The sequence below is a fragment of the Pieris napi genome, chromosome 15 (genome assembly GCF_905475465.1).
Source record: "Pieris napi chromosome 15, ilPieNapi1.2, whole genome shotgun sequence".
NCBI classification, from domain to species: domain Eukaryota; kingdom Metazoa; phylum Arthropoda; class Insecta; order Lepidoptera; family Pieridae; genus Pieris; species Pieris napi.
This window is the reverse complement of record NC_062248.1, coordinates 7,806,702-7,829,122: the sequence shown is the minus strand read 5'-3', so window position 1 is coordinate 7,829,122 and position 22,421 is coordinate 7,806,702. Positions and strand designations below refer to the sequence as shown.

Here is a 22,421-nt window from a genome sequence, read left to right as displayed (position 1 = left end):
TCTTCCGAAACGGCTCGACCGATTCTTATATATTATATATCACTTTATAATGTCATTCAATATAAAGTATAACTCTCTATAACGTAAAAAGTAGTTAAATTTGTTTGGTTTAACACAAAAGCCAAACATGTTTAACGCAACAGTCATTCTCTATTACGAAGAAATATTTTCATAATTAGACATTAACAACATACTTAAGTGTAATTGTTTTTATAATCAGCTTACAAAATTAACCATTTTTGAGGTGCCGAAATTTCTAGAAAGACACCTGAGGTCATAAACAGCCGTCTCGCCGTAAAATTTTTACCCTCATGCGCCTAAAGAACTTCAATAATAATACCTTGAATAATAATGTATTTTAGTTATTATAATTTAAGGTTAGTTGTTGTTTTTAGGAAAGAAAATTGTTTGTAATTACATTTATTTATTCCAAAGACAGAAAAAAATACATGCCGCTAATAGAACATAGACTATAGACGTTTAAACTTACGTCACGAGTCGTGGACATTGAGCTGCCAAGTCGCCAAACGCCACCGATCATATTATTTTTCTTTTCATTTTTCATCATACTTCTGCGGAACGCCTTGGTGGGAAGACGTTCGCTTTCTGCCGGTTGGAAGATAAAAAGCTTTCAATAACTCATATTATTTTTAATATTAGGAATAGGCTGTGTTTTAAAAATTATATCCTTAAACATAATATGAAATACACTCCATTGCATCAACGCAATATATGGACGTAGCTTTAAGGCAGATTGAATAGTTGAGTAATAAGATTTATTTAGTGAAATCGAAAAATATTGAATAATTGTTAATGTGGTTAATGCATTAATAACGAACTCATTGAACTATGAATTAGTGGTTTCCTTTGTGATAAAAGTTATTTGGAACAATGATCCGCCATTTTGTATCGCAAGCAAGGCGTGGCACTTTTTAGTGCAACATCTCGGCCACGTCTGAAAACCATTACGCAGTCTTTAAAAGATGGTAAGTTAGTTGGTATTATTGATTTATCAAGAATTATTTGTCGAATTCTTAATGTTAACCAAACAATGAAAACCTTAATACTTAGATTACGTAAGTCGTAAAAATGGCTCTTAGTAGGTATTTCGTAATATTGCAAACACAAGGAATTGTATTTATAGGTATTCAAAATATCTAATGGATATGACATGTATCAATTGAACTTATTTTAAATTGTATTTACAATTTCTTGTACCATGTAATATATATTTAGGAATAAATTAAATTCCTTAAAGAATTGAGTCGAATGACAAGAAGTTGTTCTTGAATCTAACACATGTAATTTAATCGTGAACACGTTTTCAGGGTTGCCAGTCGCGTCAACCTAATATTGACCGGTAAAAACCGAGATATATATAAACCGATCTTTCCAGAATTATATAAAACTAATCTCTTGCATACTATAAAATTGACCATTTTTATCCATACACCAGGGTGTATACTGTATGGTGTAACTTAGGGTGTAAATTATGACATTGAGAGGGAAAAATCTTGAATTTGTTGAAATAGTTACTGGTCATTTGTGTATCTGCTTATTTAAGTCTATCAATGATACATGCAAGACCCATAAGCGTCTCTTATTATACACAATAATAAATCTGACCATGAGCCATGGGTGTTTTCTAAGGCTGGCTATCTATACAACCGCATAGGGAAAATTGTAAACTACCACATGATTCCAGTTTTGGCCATATCATTACAAGAACAAAATTCAGTTCATAGTTAAGTCACTTTAACATTGTGTAGAATCTTAAGGTTCCTTTCTATAAGCAGTTTTGATTTACAACTAAGCTATATTTTACGAAATGATTGACATGATACTTTTCTGGACATACATTATAATAAATTGTGGTTTATGTATTATTCAACACATTAAATGGATACTTTATATAATTGTAATGCTTTTAAGGCCTAAGATGTCAGTAATTTCTAATTCTAAAATATAAAACAATGTTTATTTTTTTTTTAATCATTTATGTGCCACTTAGCTCTTAGTTTTATAGGGATTTATTAAACTAAGCTGTTTTCATTGTGTCATCATAAATTCATAACACAAATATAATCACCTAATTCATAATGACAAAACAGTCTTAACTAAAGTACTCATTTATCTCTTTCTGTCTAATTGGGTTCATGCTGACTTCATGAGAAAAGAGACAGGTGAGTACTTTGTTTAAAATTGTGCAATAAGCATGATTTAGTTTTTTTTAATCAAGGTGTAAGTAGTACTGATGTTGTATAAACACCCAGCTTTTGATTTTTCTGAATCTGTCACTGTCAAACTTATGTTCATGACCTATTAGAAAAAAATAGTAAATACTTATGCTCAGGATAGTATTGTATATTTAGTTCCTTAAGGTCTTGAAAGTGACACCACCAGAATCTAGATTGCACATTTTTTTGTACAGAATATGAGAGCAATGTTAGTCCTGGGTTAGCCTCCAGTTCTTAATTTTTATTTCTATTTTGTAAAAAATATTTATTTGTTACAGCCTCGTATGGAGCCATTGAGGTTGCTGAACTGTTTAAGCCTTCTACTTTCACCAAGCGGTGGTATCAAATCCAGGGATGTTATTTATACACTTGTTGAGTTAGTATTCCTTTTTATCTCAATTAATATAATAAGAAGCAGTAGTAGTTTGTAGAAAACCTGAATAATAAGTAGCCAACACAATGTATACTTACATCATTTTGATTGTTTAAATTGATTACCACTATATTGGTGGTTGTTAAAATATCTTGTTGCTGTGTACTGTGCCACTAATTATTTTGTGCTTATCACAAAATCATCAAATTTTTCTTATAATGTAAAAGTGATTATTAATTTCATTTTGAAAATTATATTGCTTACCAATTTTTGATTTAGACAAGTTTAATACTAGTTATAGTCTCATGGGCATCCTTCCGTGTGTGTTCCAGTGATGAAACTCTGGTTTCTCCTTCATCAACTAAATTTTACTTTTATTTTCAGATTAATGAGAAAGTATTCAAAAAAGCTAGTATCAAAATGTATATATATACAGATTCTCAAATGTACTGACATAGAGCTGTTGACTTTGTTCATGGGTTGTGGTGGATGGAGATTAGTACACATGTGGCTGACAGAGAGCATTGTCGCAAAAAATTGGCCATTAGTACGTGAACTGTTAGAATTACTCTTACTTTGTCCTGTAGACATAGAACGTCTGAAAACAAATAACAATCCTAAACTCATAAAAGAACTATCTAAAGATGGAAATAATTTTGGTAAGTTAAATTTAATAAAAATTATTAAATACACAAACAATTATTGTAAAAGTAAATTTCTGTTACAGATATTAGAGTGTTAGCTTCAAAGTTAGTGGAGCAGTGGTTAAAAATTGTAAAAGGAGAGCAAATTACACCAATCTCAATAACAGATATACCTGAAATTATTTCTAATGCTCAGCAGGAAGTTAGTAAAACAGAAATTTTGGAGACTGAGGTAAAGTCTGATATAATACAAGATGATGATACTGTTATAGATAAAAATGTAGAGAACATAAAACCTCCTAAGGAAGAAATTCCTTCTGAACCTCCTGACAATTCGGAAAATCATTTACAAGTAAAAGATGAAATACCAGAGAGAGAAAAAGAAGCAATTCCTATACTTAAATTAAGTTTAAAGAACGGTAGACAGATAATTTCACAAGTACATCCTGACAATAGCCAAAAGGAAGATTCACCTGTTAAAGAAAAATCCAAAGAGAAGACAAAAAGCAAAGACAAAGATAAATCAGATAGAAGAAGTAGTAGTAGCAGTAGTTCTTCCAGGTCAAAACATTCAAGTAAATCATCTTCGTCATTGTCACATGATAAGCACAAACATAAATCTAGTAGACATAGTGACAGTAAAGAAAAATCTAGGGACAAAGAAAGAGATAGAGACAAAAGTAGACATTCATCTGATAGTTCTAAGTCTAAACATAGTAGTAGCAGCAGCTCAAAAAAATCGAGTTCTTCCAGCAGTAGGTCAAAAGATGACAAATCTAGTAAACAGTCAAGTGATAAAGTCAAGGAAGAGAAGGATAAAATAAAGGAGGAGAATTTGAAATCTGAGAAAACTGTTCCATCCATTCATAAGTTAGGAAAGATTCCAAAGTTAAGTGAAGTTAAAAAAGATAAGCCTTCAATATCTATAGAGGTTAGGAAACCTGATGAGCCTAAGCCTAAAACTGTCAAAATGTTTAATTCAAAGTTCAGGACCCATGGCTTAGAAGAGGAAATTAAACCTCCACCATCAAGGGCCACAATTTTAAGCAATAAAAAGCCTCCTCCAGCTTTACCACCTACAGTTTCAATACCAAAAAGACCATCTCCTGTTCATAATGAAACACCACCTGAAAAGAAAGCTAAAACATTGGATATTTCAAAGATAGAGGATAAGCCTGGAGCTATTAAACTAATTCCGCCTAAACCAAAACGTAAGTATAATTTCTTGTATCTCTATTTAACTTTATTACTAACTTTTTTTATTTTTCCAGGATGTGGGCATCAAAAGAAACTGGTGTTATATGCAATTACACATAATTTATTTAAGTCTTATTTTCGTGATGGTAAGTCTAAAATGTATAGCACGGCGGGTTATTCGTTTATTTCTTTTCTTGTAAAGAATTTGGTATTTCAAATAAATGGTAAATTGAATTACTCTCTTTCGTTGACCATAATAGACCTGATCTGTTCAAAGAAGGAACGCGTCTGTGGAAGACCCGAGACTCGACGATGAGCCAATGGGACAACGCCGCACACTGCGTCTGATCTATGACGAACATTTCTGCAAAATAAAACAAAAAATATTTTAAGTATACAAAGGCAATACTAAATGATAAAGGTATCATTCAAATTTTAAAACAAATGCATGGCAAATTAAAAACGACAGTTGTCATTTTCTATAAACTGATCCTATAATAATAAAGTAACGGTCTAAAGATTAATCGGAAAACTTGCTGTGAGTCCAGTGACCTCCCTATATTTTACTTTTATCACGATCATGCAAAAGCCACAAGCCAGTTTGCCGGATTAACATAATAGGCCTAAAATCCTGAAATGGTCGTAAGAAATACAATTGCCAACCCGTGTATTTAAGTTAGTGGGACGAAGTAATAATAGATGACTGCTAAAAGTCACTAAGTGTCGAAACTCGTTATATTTGTATAGGTATACACAAAATTGTTGAAAAAATTCACTAGATTAAATTATTGCGTTCTCGTGTGTTCCCTATAAACAAAGCAGCTTGTGTGCTGGTTTCTACGATGTAGCTTTATTCTAATCTGAATTAACTAAAAGTTAATTTCAGTAACATTTAGTTTATATTAAACAACCTTGATGTGATACTAAGATAATATGTGCATCAAATATTTTCATGTTGACGTTTATTTAATGACACGATTCAACACGTTTTCTATTTAGAAAGTAAACACTGAATTCAACAAAATCAATATAGGACTACATTGACTACTTCTTTTGTAATACCAAAAGTTGCACTCAACCTGTAATTGCTAACTTAGGTAGGTAGATAAAGAGAAAGTATTTTGAAAACAACGGTAAGTAAGGAACGGTTTTTCATTATGTATATCAAAGTATAACCTGATCGATGCTTTTAGCGTACTGAGGAAATAAAGCACCTTCATATACTAGAGATTAAATTCGATATTTTAAAAAGTCGCGGTACTCTTGTCATTTTCTGTCATATGTAATTACACTAGTTACATTGAAAAGTTTCTAGCCTTGGAGAAACAGTTTACGTTATATAACTTTAGGATCAACTCATTAATGCTTTGCTTTACAAAAGTAATTGGTAGTTTTCTTTAGTTAATGACTATTAAGTAAAGAATTAGGTATGGCTATTATTTAGTAACCCATTTATCTATAATCATTCAAGTTTTAAGCAACAATTTATAGTTGCAACTGTTTTGTTATTATTGTATTGTTAATAAAAATAAGACGTCTGCAACTAAAAATTGTTGCCTTTCCTTCGTTAAATGTCTGTAAAGTAAAGAATTAGGTATGGCTATTATTTAGTAACCCATTTATCTATAATCATTCAAGTTTTAAGCAACAATTTATAGTTACATCTGTTTTGTTATTATTGCATTGTTAATAATAATAAGACTAACAACTATAAGTTATATCGCATATTTATCATAAACCGACAGGAACTCTTGTAAATAATTAACTAGTGTCGTGTCTTCATAAGTGCAAGAAAAGAAAGGTTTTGCTTTCCACGAAGTAACTCCTTTTAAATATTAAATCGTGCAAGTACGTTAGATATAGATAACGGCAAATATGCAATTTTTAAGCATATTGTTATTTATCTTACGAGATCGTCTAAATGTAAGAACAATAATGCACATGATGTATAAGATCAGATGTCTTTATTAATAACATCATTATTGAATTTGAAGATTAGAAGACTACTGTTTTTTTTTGGAACTAATCTCGTTATAAAGTTTAATTTATTTTATAACATTTCTGTAACCACTTTTAAATTTCGAACACTTGATGCATAACATATTACATACATAAAATTTGAGTAGAAAAGATTTAGGATAAACTAATTATTAGTCGAATATCAACTACGAGAAAAGTCGCTTTTGGGTAATTAAGATAATTGTGTAGTACTGATCATAAACTTCCGACAAGACTTATTTAGTATTGCCTATGTATTGTAATGCCTAACAGTAACGAAACTATGGAATAAACCAGAACCAGTATAAACTGAGGACAAGTAATGACTACTTGTTTACAGGAATTCTCACTTATTTTTCTGATAAGCTTATGAAAGACAGCCATGCGGCATATGCATATATACGTATAATATTATATGGTTTTCAATAAATTTAAAAAAAAATTGACTAAACATAGAAATTATTTTAATATCTATAATTTAACCGAAAAGGTTACACGTTAATCTCTCTTTCAAATTAATACAGTTATTGATTTCACTGTTTGTTTTTTTAGTGAATAATACATGGATACTATAATTCCTTAAGGTGGCACATGTTAATGTTATCTTTTACAAAACTATAGAATTTGTGCAGTAGTTCTTGCCTAGCGCGTACGAACAAACGATATCAAAAGATTTGCCGCCTTTAGTAAGAAGCACGTTAACGTTATGTTCTCATAAATCGGCTATCCTATCATCGGCATCACAAATTAATACTAATTATAACGGATGTTCAAATTTCGACGTGGTCTTAGATACAATATACATAGTACTTTCGAAGATAGTCCGTTTTTTTAGATCAGATAAGCGCTGTTTCATGATTAATATATTTGTGACTTCAACGCAATACTAGAATGTGTTACAAATTTTAGTAAAAAAAAAGTAATACATAAACTGCTCATCCGATTTTCAAAATTACCACTTGTATTATTTTAACAGATTTAAACTAGTAAACGTTAATGCTCGCGTTAAGAATGCTTACATACAAATTACGCAATACGTCCGTCCGATCGACCAGTTAAAATTTAATATTTTACCCCTTTTAGTTCTTGACTCTGCTATACTGATATATATTTATTAAAAATACAAGTATGAACTTGGATTAAACTGCCGAGTTTAATCCAAGTATCCAATCCAAACTAAGTCTTACCATTTACAACTATTAAAGGTAGTTGTTACGCATTGGTAACATCGTATATTTTATATAGCCCGCTTTTATACATTTTAGATTTACATTGAAAAATAATGATTATTTAACTTCGATGTTTGTGTTATGTGTACATTAATTTATACAGTTAAGAGTAATTATATAATGAGATTATAATGTTTTAATTACCAACTTTTTTTTTACAGCCATGGTTTTACAAGAGAGTGATATGTTCATGGATGCTTTGAATGCTTCTGCAACAAACAAGAAAGAACCAAAGAAAAGAAAACGACGCACGAGCGGTTCTAAGGATGGCAATGCAAATGATGGATCACCTCCCCACACACCAACCATAACGAGTCCAAGCAGTGAGGGCAAGTCAGTACCCCCTAAGTTTTATCAAGATACCTTGGATAATGAAGATAAGGCGAAGGAAAAAACATCGGAAGACACCGAAAGCTCTACAGTTACAAGTAGTGATAGTAAAATGGAGACTGATGAACCACATACATTAACAGTAGATGGTTTGAAAGGTGTCCTTTGTTATCACAAAAGAAAAGGTCCCAAAAAGAGCATCAAATGGAAACCAGATTCAGAATTGGAAGAGGTGCAGTTCTTTGAACTAGATGAAACAGAAAGGGTAAATGTCACGAAAACTTTTACGGATATGAAATACTTGGACAGAATACATGAAAGAGAAGCATACGAAAAGGCAAGAAATCTCATAAATGACGATGTTATGGAAGAGAAAACTAGCTGGAAACCTTTAGTTTTAATAAATGCTGAAGGACAAACTCCAGTTGAGTATGGCAAAAATAGTAAAGAAAAAGATATACAAGCATTAAGGGAAAAGGTAACATTACAGCCACTATACTTCTATAAGTCAATGATTCCTGATTCACCTCTTGAGCCTGATCCTGAAACGCACACATACTCAGAACCAACAATAATACCATTGGAGGATGTTACAGGTAATCAGGATAATGTGGGTGATTTTAGAAATATGCCATGGCCAGAGCCAAAAGGTAATGCTCCTCCAAATACGGCAAGTAATAATACAAATGTCGCTCCACTATTCCCAACGAATATACCACAGTTCCCAAATGGCTTTCCAGGCCCACAATTTCCAGGGATGCCTAGTTTCGCAGGACCCCCAATGATGCCCGGTGAGTGGCCTAATGGAGTTCCACCCATGATGCCAAACGGTATGCCTGGACAAATGCCGACCCCGGGTATGCCACCGGGACCAATGCCACCCGGTAACTTACCACCGGGTATGATGGTACCTCCAGATAATATGATGATGGGTCCAGAAATGTTTGGAGCACCAAACCCTATGTTCCCTGTTGGTCCTGATGGATTTAATATTCAACAAAATATGTTTCCAGTTGATTTTAATATGGGCGGACCTCAAGGTCCTCCTGGGCCCGATGGTTTTAACGGGCCAAACAATTTCCGTGGAGCTATGCGGGGTCGTGGCTCAGGTGGTTGGCGAGGAAAGGCGGCTACTGGGAACTGGGACATGTCGCAAAGAGGTCGTGGTGGTCGCGGGGGTGGACGTAAAACTGTTTGTATTTACTTTCAAAGAAAAGGCTCATGTCGACAAGGTGACAATTGTACTTTTTTGCACCCAGGAGTGAATTGTCCATTTTAAGTTGTACAAATAATCATAAAATTTGTTTTTGTAAATAAGAGCTAGATGTATTTTTTTATTTTATTGTAAAGATAAAAGACTGTCCTGTGTAAATAAGTAGTAATAAGTGATTAGATAAAAAAAGTTGTAAGTACATAAAATTAATGAGGTTGTTATTTATGATAATGATATAGGTACATAAAAAACTTCATATTCATGTTTTTCTTTAAATTTCTACTTATGCCTGCGTTATGTTACCCCTAGTGACTTGAGCGCCCTCCTCTCAAACCTAACGTCTTATGTTCGAACCCCGGCTGTCCATCTTTATAGACTTTGTCTATGTGCGCATTTAAAACTCGCTCTACGGTCAAAAGAAACATGCAGGAAACCGTCTTAGACTCAAAATGTCACCGGCGTGTGCCATTATTTAAAAAAAAATATGACTAAACAGTTCAAAAATCCAGTGAGGTCAAGTCTGTAGCATGACTGGTTTTATTATTTAGTTTATTGTTTTTAATTGCAATTGATCTGATGGTCTGTAACTTGATCAATATAATATTCAAATATTTTCTTCAAATTGATCCCTAGTAAAATATGTTTTTGTTCGATCGGATTTTTGGAATAAAAAACCTACTAGAACTTAGTATACAAATTAGCATAGTAACCGCACAGAGAAAGGAAATCTATCGAGAAGCCCTTGTCAAAAAATTGTCTAAACATAACTTCCATTCTTTAAAAAATACAAGAAAATATTTTAAAAAGTATAATGTGATTGAACTGTCAATTATCTTTTTAATTTGGAGACGGTGGCAGCACATTACAGTGATTTGTATAGGATTATAGTACATACTTGTATTTCGTAACTGTCGACGTTTCTTAAAAATGTGGAGGAGCTTAATATAAAATCTATCATACTCTCTCATCATAATCTATGATCAAGAATTACCCTGAGGTGTCTCGTGTAGTATCTTAACGAACTAAGTAGGTTTTGAATGTGGTAAGAAATCAATCATTTAAGAATTTTTTTTCGTAGAAAAAATTTTTATTTTGAAAAAGTTATAAATAAAAAACCAAAAACTTGGTTTTTTGAATTTTTCACTTAAATTTTGAGGTAATGTGAAAAAATTGCAAGTACAAAAATTGTTGAAAAATTTGTTTCGTCGTAGATTTTGAAAATAAATTTTGAAAATGTCAAACTGCTAAAAAAATAAATATAAGTATGGATGAAGGTATAAATAGTTACTTTTTTATATTCAAATTTATTTTACAGGATTATACTCTTGTAAACATTGCAATGGTTTTGAAAAAGTATATAATTTTTTTAGAAATCATTTTAAAAAAAATACTCAAAACGTAAATGATGTAAACTTCTTACATGAAACTATATATTTTACTGTTAATTTAGCTTGTTAAAGTGCGTTTTCCAATTACAGCACTAGAGCGCATTGTGCGGCATAATGCTCAACGTTGAATGTTCCAACTACAGCAACGCTTCGCACAATTGAGCACTCTCAAAACGAATGCTCTCGCGTGCTTCTCGCAATAAATACCAACACAGTGACAGAAAATTTACCAGTGTTTTTCTTTTAGTTGGCATTTATCGAAATTTTCGTTAGTAAATATTATTTATTGTTGAAAAATTTGTTTAGTCGTAGATTTTGAAAATAATTAAAGTTATTTCAAACTGCTAAAAAAAATAAATATAAGTATGGATGAAGGTATAAATAGTTACTTTTTTATATTCAAAATTATTTTACAGTATTATACTCTTGTAAACATTGCAATGGTTTTGAAAAAGTATATAATTTTTTTAGAAATCATTTAAAAAAAAATACTCAAAACGTAAATGATGTAAACTTCTTAGGGTGAGATCTATAGTGCGCACTTGGACTTTGCTCAGACTTACCTTACGAAAAACTTTGCTTAGGGTACACTAAGGTTAAACTATGATTTCGTATTTATAGACATTTTAACGGTGAGATTAAGCTAAGCCCAAGCTAAGACAGCAAATGTCAAAATACAAATTGATGTTTCATTTCATGCAATACTTTCTTTATTATCCTTTTAAAAAGTAAACAATAACAAATATTTAAACATCTAAAACGGTACACATATATCTTCAATTTATTGTTATTTATGTATTTATTTATTTTATTATTGCAATAACTAGAAATTTACGAGTAACCTTTAGAAAATGTATTAATTATTTAAAGATGACAATAATTTTGTTACGTAGAACGGATCGCATTGTTTTGACAACAGCAACAGAGCACTTGTATCAAATATCAACAATTGAAAATTTTGCCTAAAGTGTTGTATATGTTCGGAACGAATACAACCAAAATCCTTCCATCCTGTACGGTGAGAATGAATTCAAAAGAAGGAACCGTATTTTGAAACACGCTGATCATTACAAACTTGCAACCTTATAACAACAGAGGATCGCCAAACCTACCGCAATTGCAAATACTTATTGCATTAAGGCATAAAAATGCAACTGGATGTTTTCAGGTAATATTGTGTTCATAAATATGTATGGTTTTTCGATTTGAATATTATACCTACATAGGTAACATATTTATTTAAAATCATTTGAGAATATGTATTCTCAAATGATTTTACTTCCTAGATTTGTAAATTTTCCAAGAAATATGAACATAGCCAAAAGGAAGTTTGAAGAATTAGGAAGATCTAATACTCACCATGACCTAAACAGTATAATCAGAGCTATTGACTGCACCCATATAAAAATTAATAGACCCAAAGGTATTGCTCACTCTGAAGCATACAGAAATAAAAAAGAGTAATTTTCTGTAAATGTGCAAGCAATAATAGGGCCTGATATGGAAATATTTGCTATAGTGACTAGGTGGCCTGGCAGTTCACACGACAGCAGGATATTTAGAAAATGCCTGTCTTAGTAGGTGACAGCGGTTATCTAGCACTTAACTTCATGTTAACAACACTTTTAAATCCAATGACAAGAGCTGACAATATTTATAATTATTCTCAAATAAGAACTAGGCATATTTTTGAAAGGTTTTTCGGAGTGTGAAAAAGGAAATTTCCATGTTTACAGCTAGGATTACAGTCAAAATTGACAAATACTAGTTATATATAATTATAGCTTGTGCTGTATTGCATAATATAGGTATACAGAGAGGGGATGCTTATGATGATGGTGATCTTGCTGACAGCAGAAGTTGAGTAACACAGAAACAATGAAAGATCTCCTACAGGTCTAGCATTCCGGCAATCTGTGATTGCACAATTTAACTAGGTAATTTGTTTGGTAATAAAGAATATCAAAACAAAACTTGTTTCATTTTAATCATTTATTTTCTGATTCTTTTTTTAAGTGTAATACATATTTCTAATACTAATTTATATTTTTGTTGAAGAAATTTTATTTCTAACAGATTTTTTAATTTCATATGTTCCACTCCTATCTCAAATTTTTTAGGGTGGTCAGGTAATAAATGTTAGAAGATTCAGGGAAACGAAAATAACAGATGTGAAGCGAGAGACATCGGTTAGGTTATGTTGCCAGGGCTGCCAGGTGACATACAAAATCACACCAGTTATTTTAAGATTTCTCAAAAATGGGGTTTTAACAATTACATAAATAATATAAATAAACAACAATAAATACCATAATAATGTGTAATTATTTTATTTCATGCATTTCATAGGTATTTATCAAGATCATTTATAATTTCTTTGAATTCAAATTCTATTTTTCCCAACTAACCGAACTTTCCGGAACTCCGATACAAAATGGCAACACCGTTCATTAAAAACCGACAAAAATAAAAAGTCCAGTAAAAGATATGATGGTAAAGCAAATTTTAGGCCATTATTTTTGTTAGGCTTATAGTCAAAGTTTTTGGTAAGTCGTCGATTTCGTGGACTTGGGATTAAGCTAAGCCAATACTCGGCGAGATTCGCAGTTTGCTCTATAAATACCGACTGTGTCTTAACTCGATAGTTAAGTCAGAGCAAAGTCTCACCCTGAGGGTGAGATCTATAGTGCGCACTTAGACTTTGCTCAGACTTACCTTACGAAAAACTTTGCTTAGTGTACACTAAGGTTAAACTATGATTTCGTATTAGACATTTTAACGGTGAGATTAAGCTAAGCCCAAGCTAAGGGTGAGATCTATAGTGCGCACTTGGACTTTGCTCAGACTTACCTTACGAAAAACTTTGCTTAGTGTACACTAAGGTTAAACTATGATTTCGTATTTATAGACATTTTAACGGTGAGATTAAGCTAAGCCCAAGCTAAGACAGCAAATGTCAAAATACAAATTGATGTTTCATTTCATGCAATACTTTCTTTATTATCCTTTTAAAAAGTAAACAATAACAAATATTTAAGCATCTAAAACGGTACACATATATCTTCAATTTATTGTTATTTATGTATTCATTTATTTTATTATTGCAATAACTAGAAAATTACGAGTATCTTTAGAAAGTGTATTAATTATTTAAAGATGACAATAATTTTGTTACGTAGAACGGATCGCATTGTTTTGACAACAGCAACAGAGCATTTGTATCAAATATCAACAATTGAAAATTTTGCCTAAAGTGTTGTATATGTTCGGAACGAATACAACCAAAATCCTTCCATCCTGTATGGTGAGAATGAATTCAAAAGAAGGAACCGTATTTTGAAATACACGGTATTAAATGTGATCCTGCCGCTGATCATTACAAACTTGCAACCTTATAACAACAGAGGATCGCCAAACCTACCGCAATTGCAAATACTTATTGCATTAAGGCATAAAAATGCAACTGGATGTTTTCAGGTAATATTGTATTCAAAAATATGTATGGTTTTTCGATTTGAATATTATACCTATGTATTCTCAAATGATTTTAAATACATAATATGTTGAAGACATTTGTCTTCTGACTTTCAGAAACATAACATATATGTAACTAATAATAATTCATTGACATTTCAGATGGTGTGTGGTGATCTGAACAGCATAAACCAATCTACAGTCTGTTTAATTATAATTAAAGTCTCTGCAGAGTTGAGTAAATTACTTCCTAGATTTGTAAATTTTCCAAGAAATAGGAACACAGCCAAAAGGAAGTTTGAATAATTAGGAAGATCTAATACTCACCATGACCTAAACAGTATAATCAGAGCTATTGACTGCACCCATATAAAAATTAATAGACCCAAAGGTATTGCTCACTCTGAAGCATACAGAAATAAAAAAGGGTAATTTTCTGTAAATGTGCAAGCAATAATAGGGCCTGATATGGAAATATTGGCTATAGTGACTAGGTGGCCTGGCAGTTCACACGACAGCAGGATATTTAGAAAATGCCTGTCTTAGTAGGTGACAGCGGTTATCAAGCAGTTAACTTCATGTTAACAACACTTTTAAATCCAATGACAAGAGCTGACAATATTTATAATTATTCTCAAATAAGAACTAGGCATATTTTTGAAAGGTTTTTCGGAGTGTGAAAAAGGAAATTTCCATGTTTACAGCTAGGACTACAGTCAAAATTGACAAATACTAGTTATATATAATTATAGCTTGTGCTGTATTGCATAATATAGGTATACAGAGAGGGGATGCTTATGATGATGGTGATCTTGCTGACAGCAGAAGTTGAGTAACACAGAAACAATGAAAGATCTCCTACAGGTCTAGCATTCCGGCAATCTGTGATTGCACAATTTAACTAGGTAATTTGTTTGGTAATAAAGAATATCAAAACAAAACTTGTTTCATTTTAATCATTTATTTTCTGATTCTTTTTTTAACTGTAAAATTTCTAATACTAATTTATATTTTTGTTGAAGAAATTCTATTTCTAACAGATTTTTTAATTTCATATGTTCCACTCCTATCTCAAATTTTTTAGGGTGGTCAGGTAATAAATGGTAGAAGATACAGGGAAACGAAAAAAACAGATGTGATGCAAGAGACATCGGTTAGGTTATAGTTTGAAATTTGAATTTCGTTGTCACTATTTTTAATTTATTTATTAGCCGGATACAAAGTCCATTGGCAGCGTTGTCACTATAATATGCCAGGGCTGCCAGGTGATATACAAAATCACACCAGTTATTTTTAAGATTTCTCAAAAATGGGGTTTGAACAATTACATAAATAATATAAATAAACAACAATAAATACCATAATAATGTGTAATTATTTTATTTCATGCATTTCATAGGTATTTATCAAGATCATTTATAATTTCTTTGAATTCAAATTCTATTTTTCCCAAAGTCTATGGAACTCCGATACAAAATGGCAACACCGTTCATTAAAAACCGACAAAAATAAAAAGTCCAGTAAAAGATATGATGGTAAAGCAAATTTTAGGCCATTATTTTTGTTAGGCTTATAGTCAAAGTTTTTGGTAAGTCGTCGATTTCGTGGACTTGGGATTAAGCTAAGCCAACACACAGGGCCTGATTAACCCTTAGGCTAATTAGGCTGCAGCCTAGGACGCGACGATCTAGGGGGGCGCGGGCGCACCGAAATCGTGTCTTCGCTAGCATCACCTCCTGCATATTTCAACTAGACCGACACAAAGCACTAAATAAACTGTGAACTGGATCTACAAGCAGATGGCAAATTTTAGTATCGATGGTAATAAAAATTTCTCAAAAACTCGAAAAAAATCAAAGTAAAGAGATCAAAATATTTTGTGCCTTTGGAACTCTGTGCTCGTAAAGTTTCAAATCGTTAGTACACAGCTACAAGCAAGTTCTGATGATTTATTTGACGTATTACTCTTTATGAGACATTGCTTATCTTAATACGTTGCGTGACGAAAAAGAGTTTAAATTTTTTGAATCAGAGGCAATCAAGAGATGCGAAGTAGTCTAGTCGACAAGTTGAAAATGGTACAAAATAGAGATACTGCTCTTAAAAATATATGCGATAGCTCATTGGATCCGGAATGACGTCTAGAAAAATGTGCCAAAAGCGTGTATTAGCACATAAAAAATTGCAAACGTCATAAACAATTAAAGATGAAAAAAAATGGCATTTTGTTTTTTGCCAATATTTAATAAACTATTAATGTTTAAGAAATTTCAAAAAAAGGTTCTGAAAGAGGAGGAAATTTCTAATAAAAAACTCCTGACTCCCAGAACTCTATCTCCATTATTTATAATGTTAATTTAACGCTTTTTAAATAATGGTTGTAAAAAAATTTCGCTTCGTAGGGCGCTTTGCAGAAGAATGCGTCTATTTGGCAGTTTTTAAAATCTGACACCAAGGCCTATATTTCTGCCAGAACCCCAAAGGGTCTGTTGCAGTTAATAAAAAGTTTTAATATTTCAGATATGCTCCCGAATGTGGAGATAATATTAAAAAAATTTTGACAATGAGTGACCAATTGCAGCGGCGAAAGGTCTTTTTCAGCACTTAAAAGAGTAAAAAGTTACTTGCGCTCCACACTCTGCCGTCGGAAAAGTGACTTTTTACAAGCTATTAAATTTGGAAAAATTGTGGAAAATTTTAATAACGCCAAAGCAAGAAAAATGCCTTTTGTATAAGTAAATAATAATTTAGTACTTAATTTTTTTAACAGTTGCCAAAATGTTTCACTTATTTGATACCTCTCGTCTTTTTTAAAGACAACAACAGAAGTGTAAATATTTTAAAAATAACTTAAAGTCGAAGCAACATCACACACTAGATGACCACGTCTATGGTTAATAGCCACAACAACTAAGATGTCCATAGAAACTTAGCCAAAAGGAGTAATGTGACCAAATACGACATTGATTTGGTTTCTAACTTGGAAGCCTGTCATGATTTTGGTCGTATAATTTGTGAGGCCTTTAAGTACGGTCAGCTAAAAATGTTTACAAGTCGTGCAAATGATAGGACAGCGTTTGTTTCGCTAGCAGATCTGTAAATTTTTATAAATAGTATGAACCATGCTAAAATTTTCACACTAGTAAAAAAAGTCAAAACTAATTTAAGTACTACTTTTTAGACCGGCCATAATACACCTGTCACCTGGCGGGGGCGAATTTTGATAAAATAGCCTAGGGCGGTCAGAACTCTTAATCAGTCTCTGCCGGGCAACACTCGGAGAGATTCGCAGTTAGCTCTATAAATACCGACTGTGTCTTAACTCGATAGTTAAGTCAGAGCAAAGTCTGAGGGTGAGATCTATAGTCCGCACTTGGACTTTGCTCAGACTTACCTTACGAAAAACTTTGCTTAGTGTACACTAAGGTTAAACTATGATTTCGTATTTATAGACATTTTAACGGTTAGATTAAGCTAAGCCCAAGCTAAGACAGCAAATGTCAAAATACAAATTGATGTTTCATTTCATGCAATACTTTGTTTATTATCCTTTAAAAAAGTAAACAATAACAAATATTTAAACATCTAAAACGGTACACATATATCTTCAATTTATTGTTATTTATGTATTCATTTATTTTATTATTGCAATAACTAGAAATTTACGAGTAACCTTTACAAAATGTATTAATTATTTAAAGATGACAATAATTTTATTACGTAGAACGGATCGCAATGTTTTGAAAACAGCAACAGAGCACTTGTATCAACTATCAACAATTGAAAATTTTAAACCACTTTTTCTCTTTTCTGTTTCTGTTTGTATGAGCTTATAAGTGTTGTATATGTTCGGAACTAATAAAACCAAAATCCTTCCATCCTGTACGGTGAGAATGAATTCAAAAGAAGGAACCGTATTTTGAAACACACGGTATTAAATGTGATCCTGACGCTGATCATTACAAACTTGCAACCTTATAACAACAGAGGATCGCCAAACCTACCGCAATTGCAAATACTTATTGCATTAAGGCATAAAAATGCAACTGGATGTTTTCAGGTAATATTGTGTTCATAAATATGTATGGTTTTTCAATTTGATATATTATACCTCTTCTCAAATGATTTTAAATACATATGTTGAAGACTTTTGTCTTCTGATTTTCAGAAACATAACATATATGTGACTAATAATAATTTATTGACATTACAGATGGTGTGTGGTGATCTGAACAGCATAAGCCAATCTACAGTCTGTTTAATTATAAATAAAGTCTCTGCAGAGTTGAGTAAATTACTTCCTAGATTTGTAAATTTTCCAAGAAATATGAACATAGCCAAAACAAAGTTTGAAGAATTAGGAAGATCTAATACTCACCATGGCCTAAACAGTATAATCTGAGCTATTGACTACACCCATATAAAAATTAATAGACCCAAAGGTATCGCTCACTCTGAAGCATACAGAAATAAAAAAGGATATTTTTCTGTAAATGTGCAAGCAATAATAGGGCCTGATATGGAAATATTTGCTATAGTGACTAGGTGGCCTGGCAGTTCACACGACAGCAGGATATTTAGAAAATGCCTGTTTTAGTAGGTGACAGCGGTTATCCAGCACTTAACTTCATGTTAACAACACTTTTAAATCCAATGACAAGAGCTGACAATATTTATAATTATTCTCAAATAAGTCAGAGTGTGAAAAAGGAAATTTCCATGTTTACAGCTAGGACTACAGTCAAAATTGACAAATACTAAGTATATATAATTATAGCTTGTGCTGTATTGCATAATATAGGTGTACAGAGAGGGGATGCTTATGATGATGGTGATCATGCTGACAGCAAAGTTGAGTAACACAGAAACAATGAAAGATCTCCTACAGGTCTAGCATTCCGGCAATCTGTGATTGCACAATTTAACTAGGTAATTTGTTTGGTAATAAAGAATATCAAAACAAAACTTGTTTCATTTTAATCATTTATTTTCTGATTCTTTTTTTAAGTGTAATACATATTTCTAATACTAATTTATATTTTTGTTGAAGAAATTCTATTTCTAACAGATTTTTTAATTTCATATGTTCCACTCCTATCTCAAATTTTTTAGGGTAGTTAGGTAATAAATGGTAGAAGATTCAGGGAAACGCAAATAACAGGTGTGAAGCGAGAGACATCGGTTAGGTTATAGTTTGAATTTCGTTGTCACTATAATATGCCAGGGCTGCCAGGTGACATACAAAATCACACCAGTTATTTTTAAGATTTCTCAAAAATGGGGTTTGAACAATTACATAAATAATATAAATAAACAACAATAAATACCATAATAATGTGTAATTATTTTAATTCATGCATTTCATAGGTATTTATCAAGATCATTTATAATTTCTTTGAATTCAAATTCTATTTTTCCCAAAGTCTATGGAACTCCGATACAAAATGGCAACACCGTTCATTAAAAACCGACAAAAATAAAAAGTCCAGTAAAAGATATGATGGTAAAGCAAATTTTAGACCATTATTTTTGTTAGGCTTATAGTCAAAGTTTTTGGTAAGTCGTCGATTTCGTGGACTTGGGATTAAGCTAAGCCAACACTCGGCGAGATTCGCAGTTTGCTCTATAAATACCGACTGTGTCTTAGCTCGATAGTTAAGTCAGAGTAAAGTCCAAGTGCGGACTATAGATCTCACCCTGAGGGTGAGATCTATAGTGCGCACTTGGACTTTGCTCAGACTTACCTTACGAAAAACTTTGCTTAGTGTACACTAAGGTTAAACTATGATTTCGTATTTATAGACATTTTAACGGTGAGATTAAGCTAAGCCCAAGCTAAGACAGAAAATGTCAAAATACAAATTGATGTTTCATTTCATGCAATACTTTGTTTATTATCCTTTAAAAAAGTAAACAATAACAAATATTTAAACATCTAAAACGGTACACATATATCTTCAATTTATTGTTATTTATGTATTCATTTATTTTATTATTGCAATAACTACAAATTTACGAGTAACCTTTAGAAAATGTATTAATTATTTAAAGATGACAATAATTTTAATACGTAGAACGGATCGCAATGTTTTGACAACAGCAACAGAGCACTTGTATCAACTATCAACAATTGAAAATTTTAAACCACTTTTTCTCTTTTCTGTTTCTGTTTGTATGAGCTTATAAGTGTTGTATATGTTCGGAACTAATAAAACCAAAATCCTTCCATCCTGTACGGTGAGAATGAATTCAAAAGAAGAAACCGTATTTTGAAACACACGGTATTAAATGTGATCCTGACGCTGATCATTACAAACTTGCAACCTTATAACAACAGAGGATCGCCAAACCTACCGCAATTGCAAATACTTATTGCATTAAGGCATAAAAATGCAACTGGATGTTTTCAGGTAATATTGTGTTCATAAATATGTATGGTTTTTCAATTTGATATATTATACCTCTTCTCAAATGATTTTAAATACATATGTTGAAGACTTTTGTCTTCTGACTTTCAGAAACATAACATATATGTGACTAATAATAATTTATTGACATTACAGATGGTGTGTGGTGATCTGAACAGCATAAGCCAATCTACAGTCTGTTTAATTATAAATAAAGTCTCTGCAGAGTTGAGTAAATTACTTCCTAGATTTGTAAATTTTCCAAGAAATGTGAACACAGCCAAAACGAAGTTTGAAGAATTAGGAAGATTTAATACTCACCATGGCCTAAACAGTATAATCGGAGCTATTGACTGCACCCATATAAAAATTAATAGACCCAAAGGTATCACTCACTCTGAAGCATACAGAAATAAAAAAGGGTATTTTTCTGTAAATGTGCAAGCAATAATAGGGCCTGATATGGAAATATTTGCTATAGTGACTAGGTGGCCTGGCAGTTCACACGACAGCAGGATATTTAGAAAATGCCTGTTTTAGTAGGTGACAGCGGTTATCCAGCACTTAACTTCATGTTAACAACACTTTTAAATACAATGACAAGAGCTGACAATATTTATAATTATTCTCAAATAAGATCTAGGCATATTTTTTAAGGTTTTTCGGAGTGTGAAAAAGGAAATTTCCATGTTTACAGCTAGGACTACAGTCAAAATTGACAAATACTAGTTATATATAATTATAGCTTGTGCTGTATTGCATAATATAGGTATACAGAGAGGGGATGCTTATGATGATGGTGATCTTGCTGACAGCAGAAGTTGAGTAACATAGAAACAATGAAAGATCTCCTACAGGTCCGGTCATTCCGGCAATCTGTGATTGCACAATTTAACTAGGTAATTTGTTCGGTAATAAAGAATATCAAAACAAAACTTGTTTCATTTTAAACATTTATTTTCTGATTCTTTTTTTGAGTGTAATACATATTTCTAATACTAATTTATATTTTTGTTGAAGAAATTCTATTTCTAACAGATTTTTTAATTTTATATGTTCCACTCCTATCTCAAATTTTTTAGGGTAGTCAGGTAATAAATGGTAGAAGATTCAGGGAAACGAAAATAACAGATGTGAAGCGAGAGTCATCGGTTAGGTTATAGTTTGAATTTCGTTGTCACTATAATATGCCAGGGCTGCCAGGTGACAGATACGATATCACACCAGTTATTTATAAGATCTCTCAAAAATGGGGTTGAACACTTATATAAATAATGTAAATAAACAACAATAGATACCATAATAATGTATAATTATTTTATTTCATGCATTTCATAGGTATTTATCAAGATCATTTAAAATTTCTTTGAATTCAAATTCTATTTTTCCCAAAGTCTATGGAACTCTGATACCAAATGGCAACACCGTTCATTAAAAACCGACAAAAATAAAAAGTCCAGTAAAAGATATGATGGTAGAGCAAATTTTAGGCCATTATTTTTGTTAGGCTTATAGTCAAAGTTTTTGGTAAGTCGTCGATTTCGTGGACTTGAGATTAAGCTAAGCCAACACTAGGGAGGGATTCGCAGTTTGCTCTATAAATACCGACTGTGTCTTAGCTCGATAGTTAAGTCAGAGTAAAGTCCAAGTGCGGACTATAGATCTCACCCTAAGTGCGCACTATAGATCTCACCCTAAGTGCGCACTATAGATCTCACCCTCAAACTCAAACTCAAAATATCACCACACTCAAAACACTCAGCATATATCAAATTTCAACTAAAATCTATCAAAACGAGATTAAGTTAATTTCAATTTTGATTATTCTTAAACGTTAATTTGTGTTTATAATTTCTATTATTTTTAATTTAAAAACCATGAAAAATAAAATATTTAGGGTGTTTATTTTGAAATTAATTCAAAAATTAGGA

The 22,421-nt window shown here is 31.9% G+C and overlaps 1 protein-coding gene and 4 long non-coding RNA genes across 8 annotated transcripts; 4 read left to right on the top strand and 1 right to left on the bottom strand.

The window, feature by feature from the left end:
- The first annotated feature begins 554 nt into the window (after positions 1–554).
- LOC125056523 (serine/threonine-protein phosphatase 1 regulatory subunit 10) lies at positions 555–9,483 on the top strand. Of its 4 annotated transcripts, none has more exons than XM_047659661.1 (5): positions 555–986; positions 2,516–2,613; positions 2,995–3,269; positions 3,338–4,465; positions 7,840–9,483. In XM_047659661.1, the coding sequence occupies exons 1-5, from the start codon at positions 984–986 to the stop codon at positions 9,285–9,287; spliced, it is 2,952 nt and encodes a 983-aa protein (XP_047515617.1). In that variant the 5' UTR covers positions 555–983; the 3' UTR covers positions 9,288–9,483. The 4 variants fall into 4 exon arrangements, with proteins under 4 accessions (XP_047515617.1, XP_047515619.1, XP_047515618.1 ...); XM_047659663.1 differs by lacking the exon at positions 7,840–9,483 and adding an exon at positions 4,732–4,916 and having other exon boundaries at positions 556–986; positions 3,338–4,597; XM_047659662.1 differs by lacking the exon at positions 7,840–9,483 and adding an exon at positions 4,729–4,916 and having other exon boundaries at positions 556–986; positions 3,338–4,597.
- LOC125056530 lies at positions 4,557–13,508 on the bottom strand. The gene is made up of 2 exons (XR_007118070.1): positions 13,460–13,508; positions 4,557–4,815 (listed from the first exon to the last, which is right to left on the bottom strand). It is a non-coding gene; the product is annotated as an uncharacterized LOC125056530 (long non-coding RNA).
- Positions 13,509–13,816: 308 nt separating this feature from the next.
- LOC125056529 lies at positions 13,817–15,024 on the top strand. Its single transcript, XR_007118069.1, has 2 exons — positions 13,817–14,086; positions 14,246–15,024. It is a non-coding gene; the product is annotated as an uncharacterized LOC125056529 (long non-coding RNA).
- A 2,681-nt stretch (positions 15,025–17,705) lies between these two features.
- On the top strand, positions 17,706–19,048 carry LOC125056525. The gene is made up of 2 exons (XR_007118066.1): positions 17,706–18,143; positions 18,297–19,048. It is a non-coding gene; the product is annotated as an uncharacterized LOC125056525 (long non-coding RNA).
- Positions 19,049–20,064: 1,016 nt separating this feature from the next.
- LOC125056526 lies at positions 20,065–21,425 on the top strand. The gene is made up of 2 exons (XR_007118067.1): positions 20,065–20,493; positions 20,647–21,425. It is a non-coding gene; the product is annotated as an uncharacterized LOC125056526 (long non-coding RNA).
- The last annotated feature ends 996 nt before the right edge of the window (positions 21,426–22,421 follow it).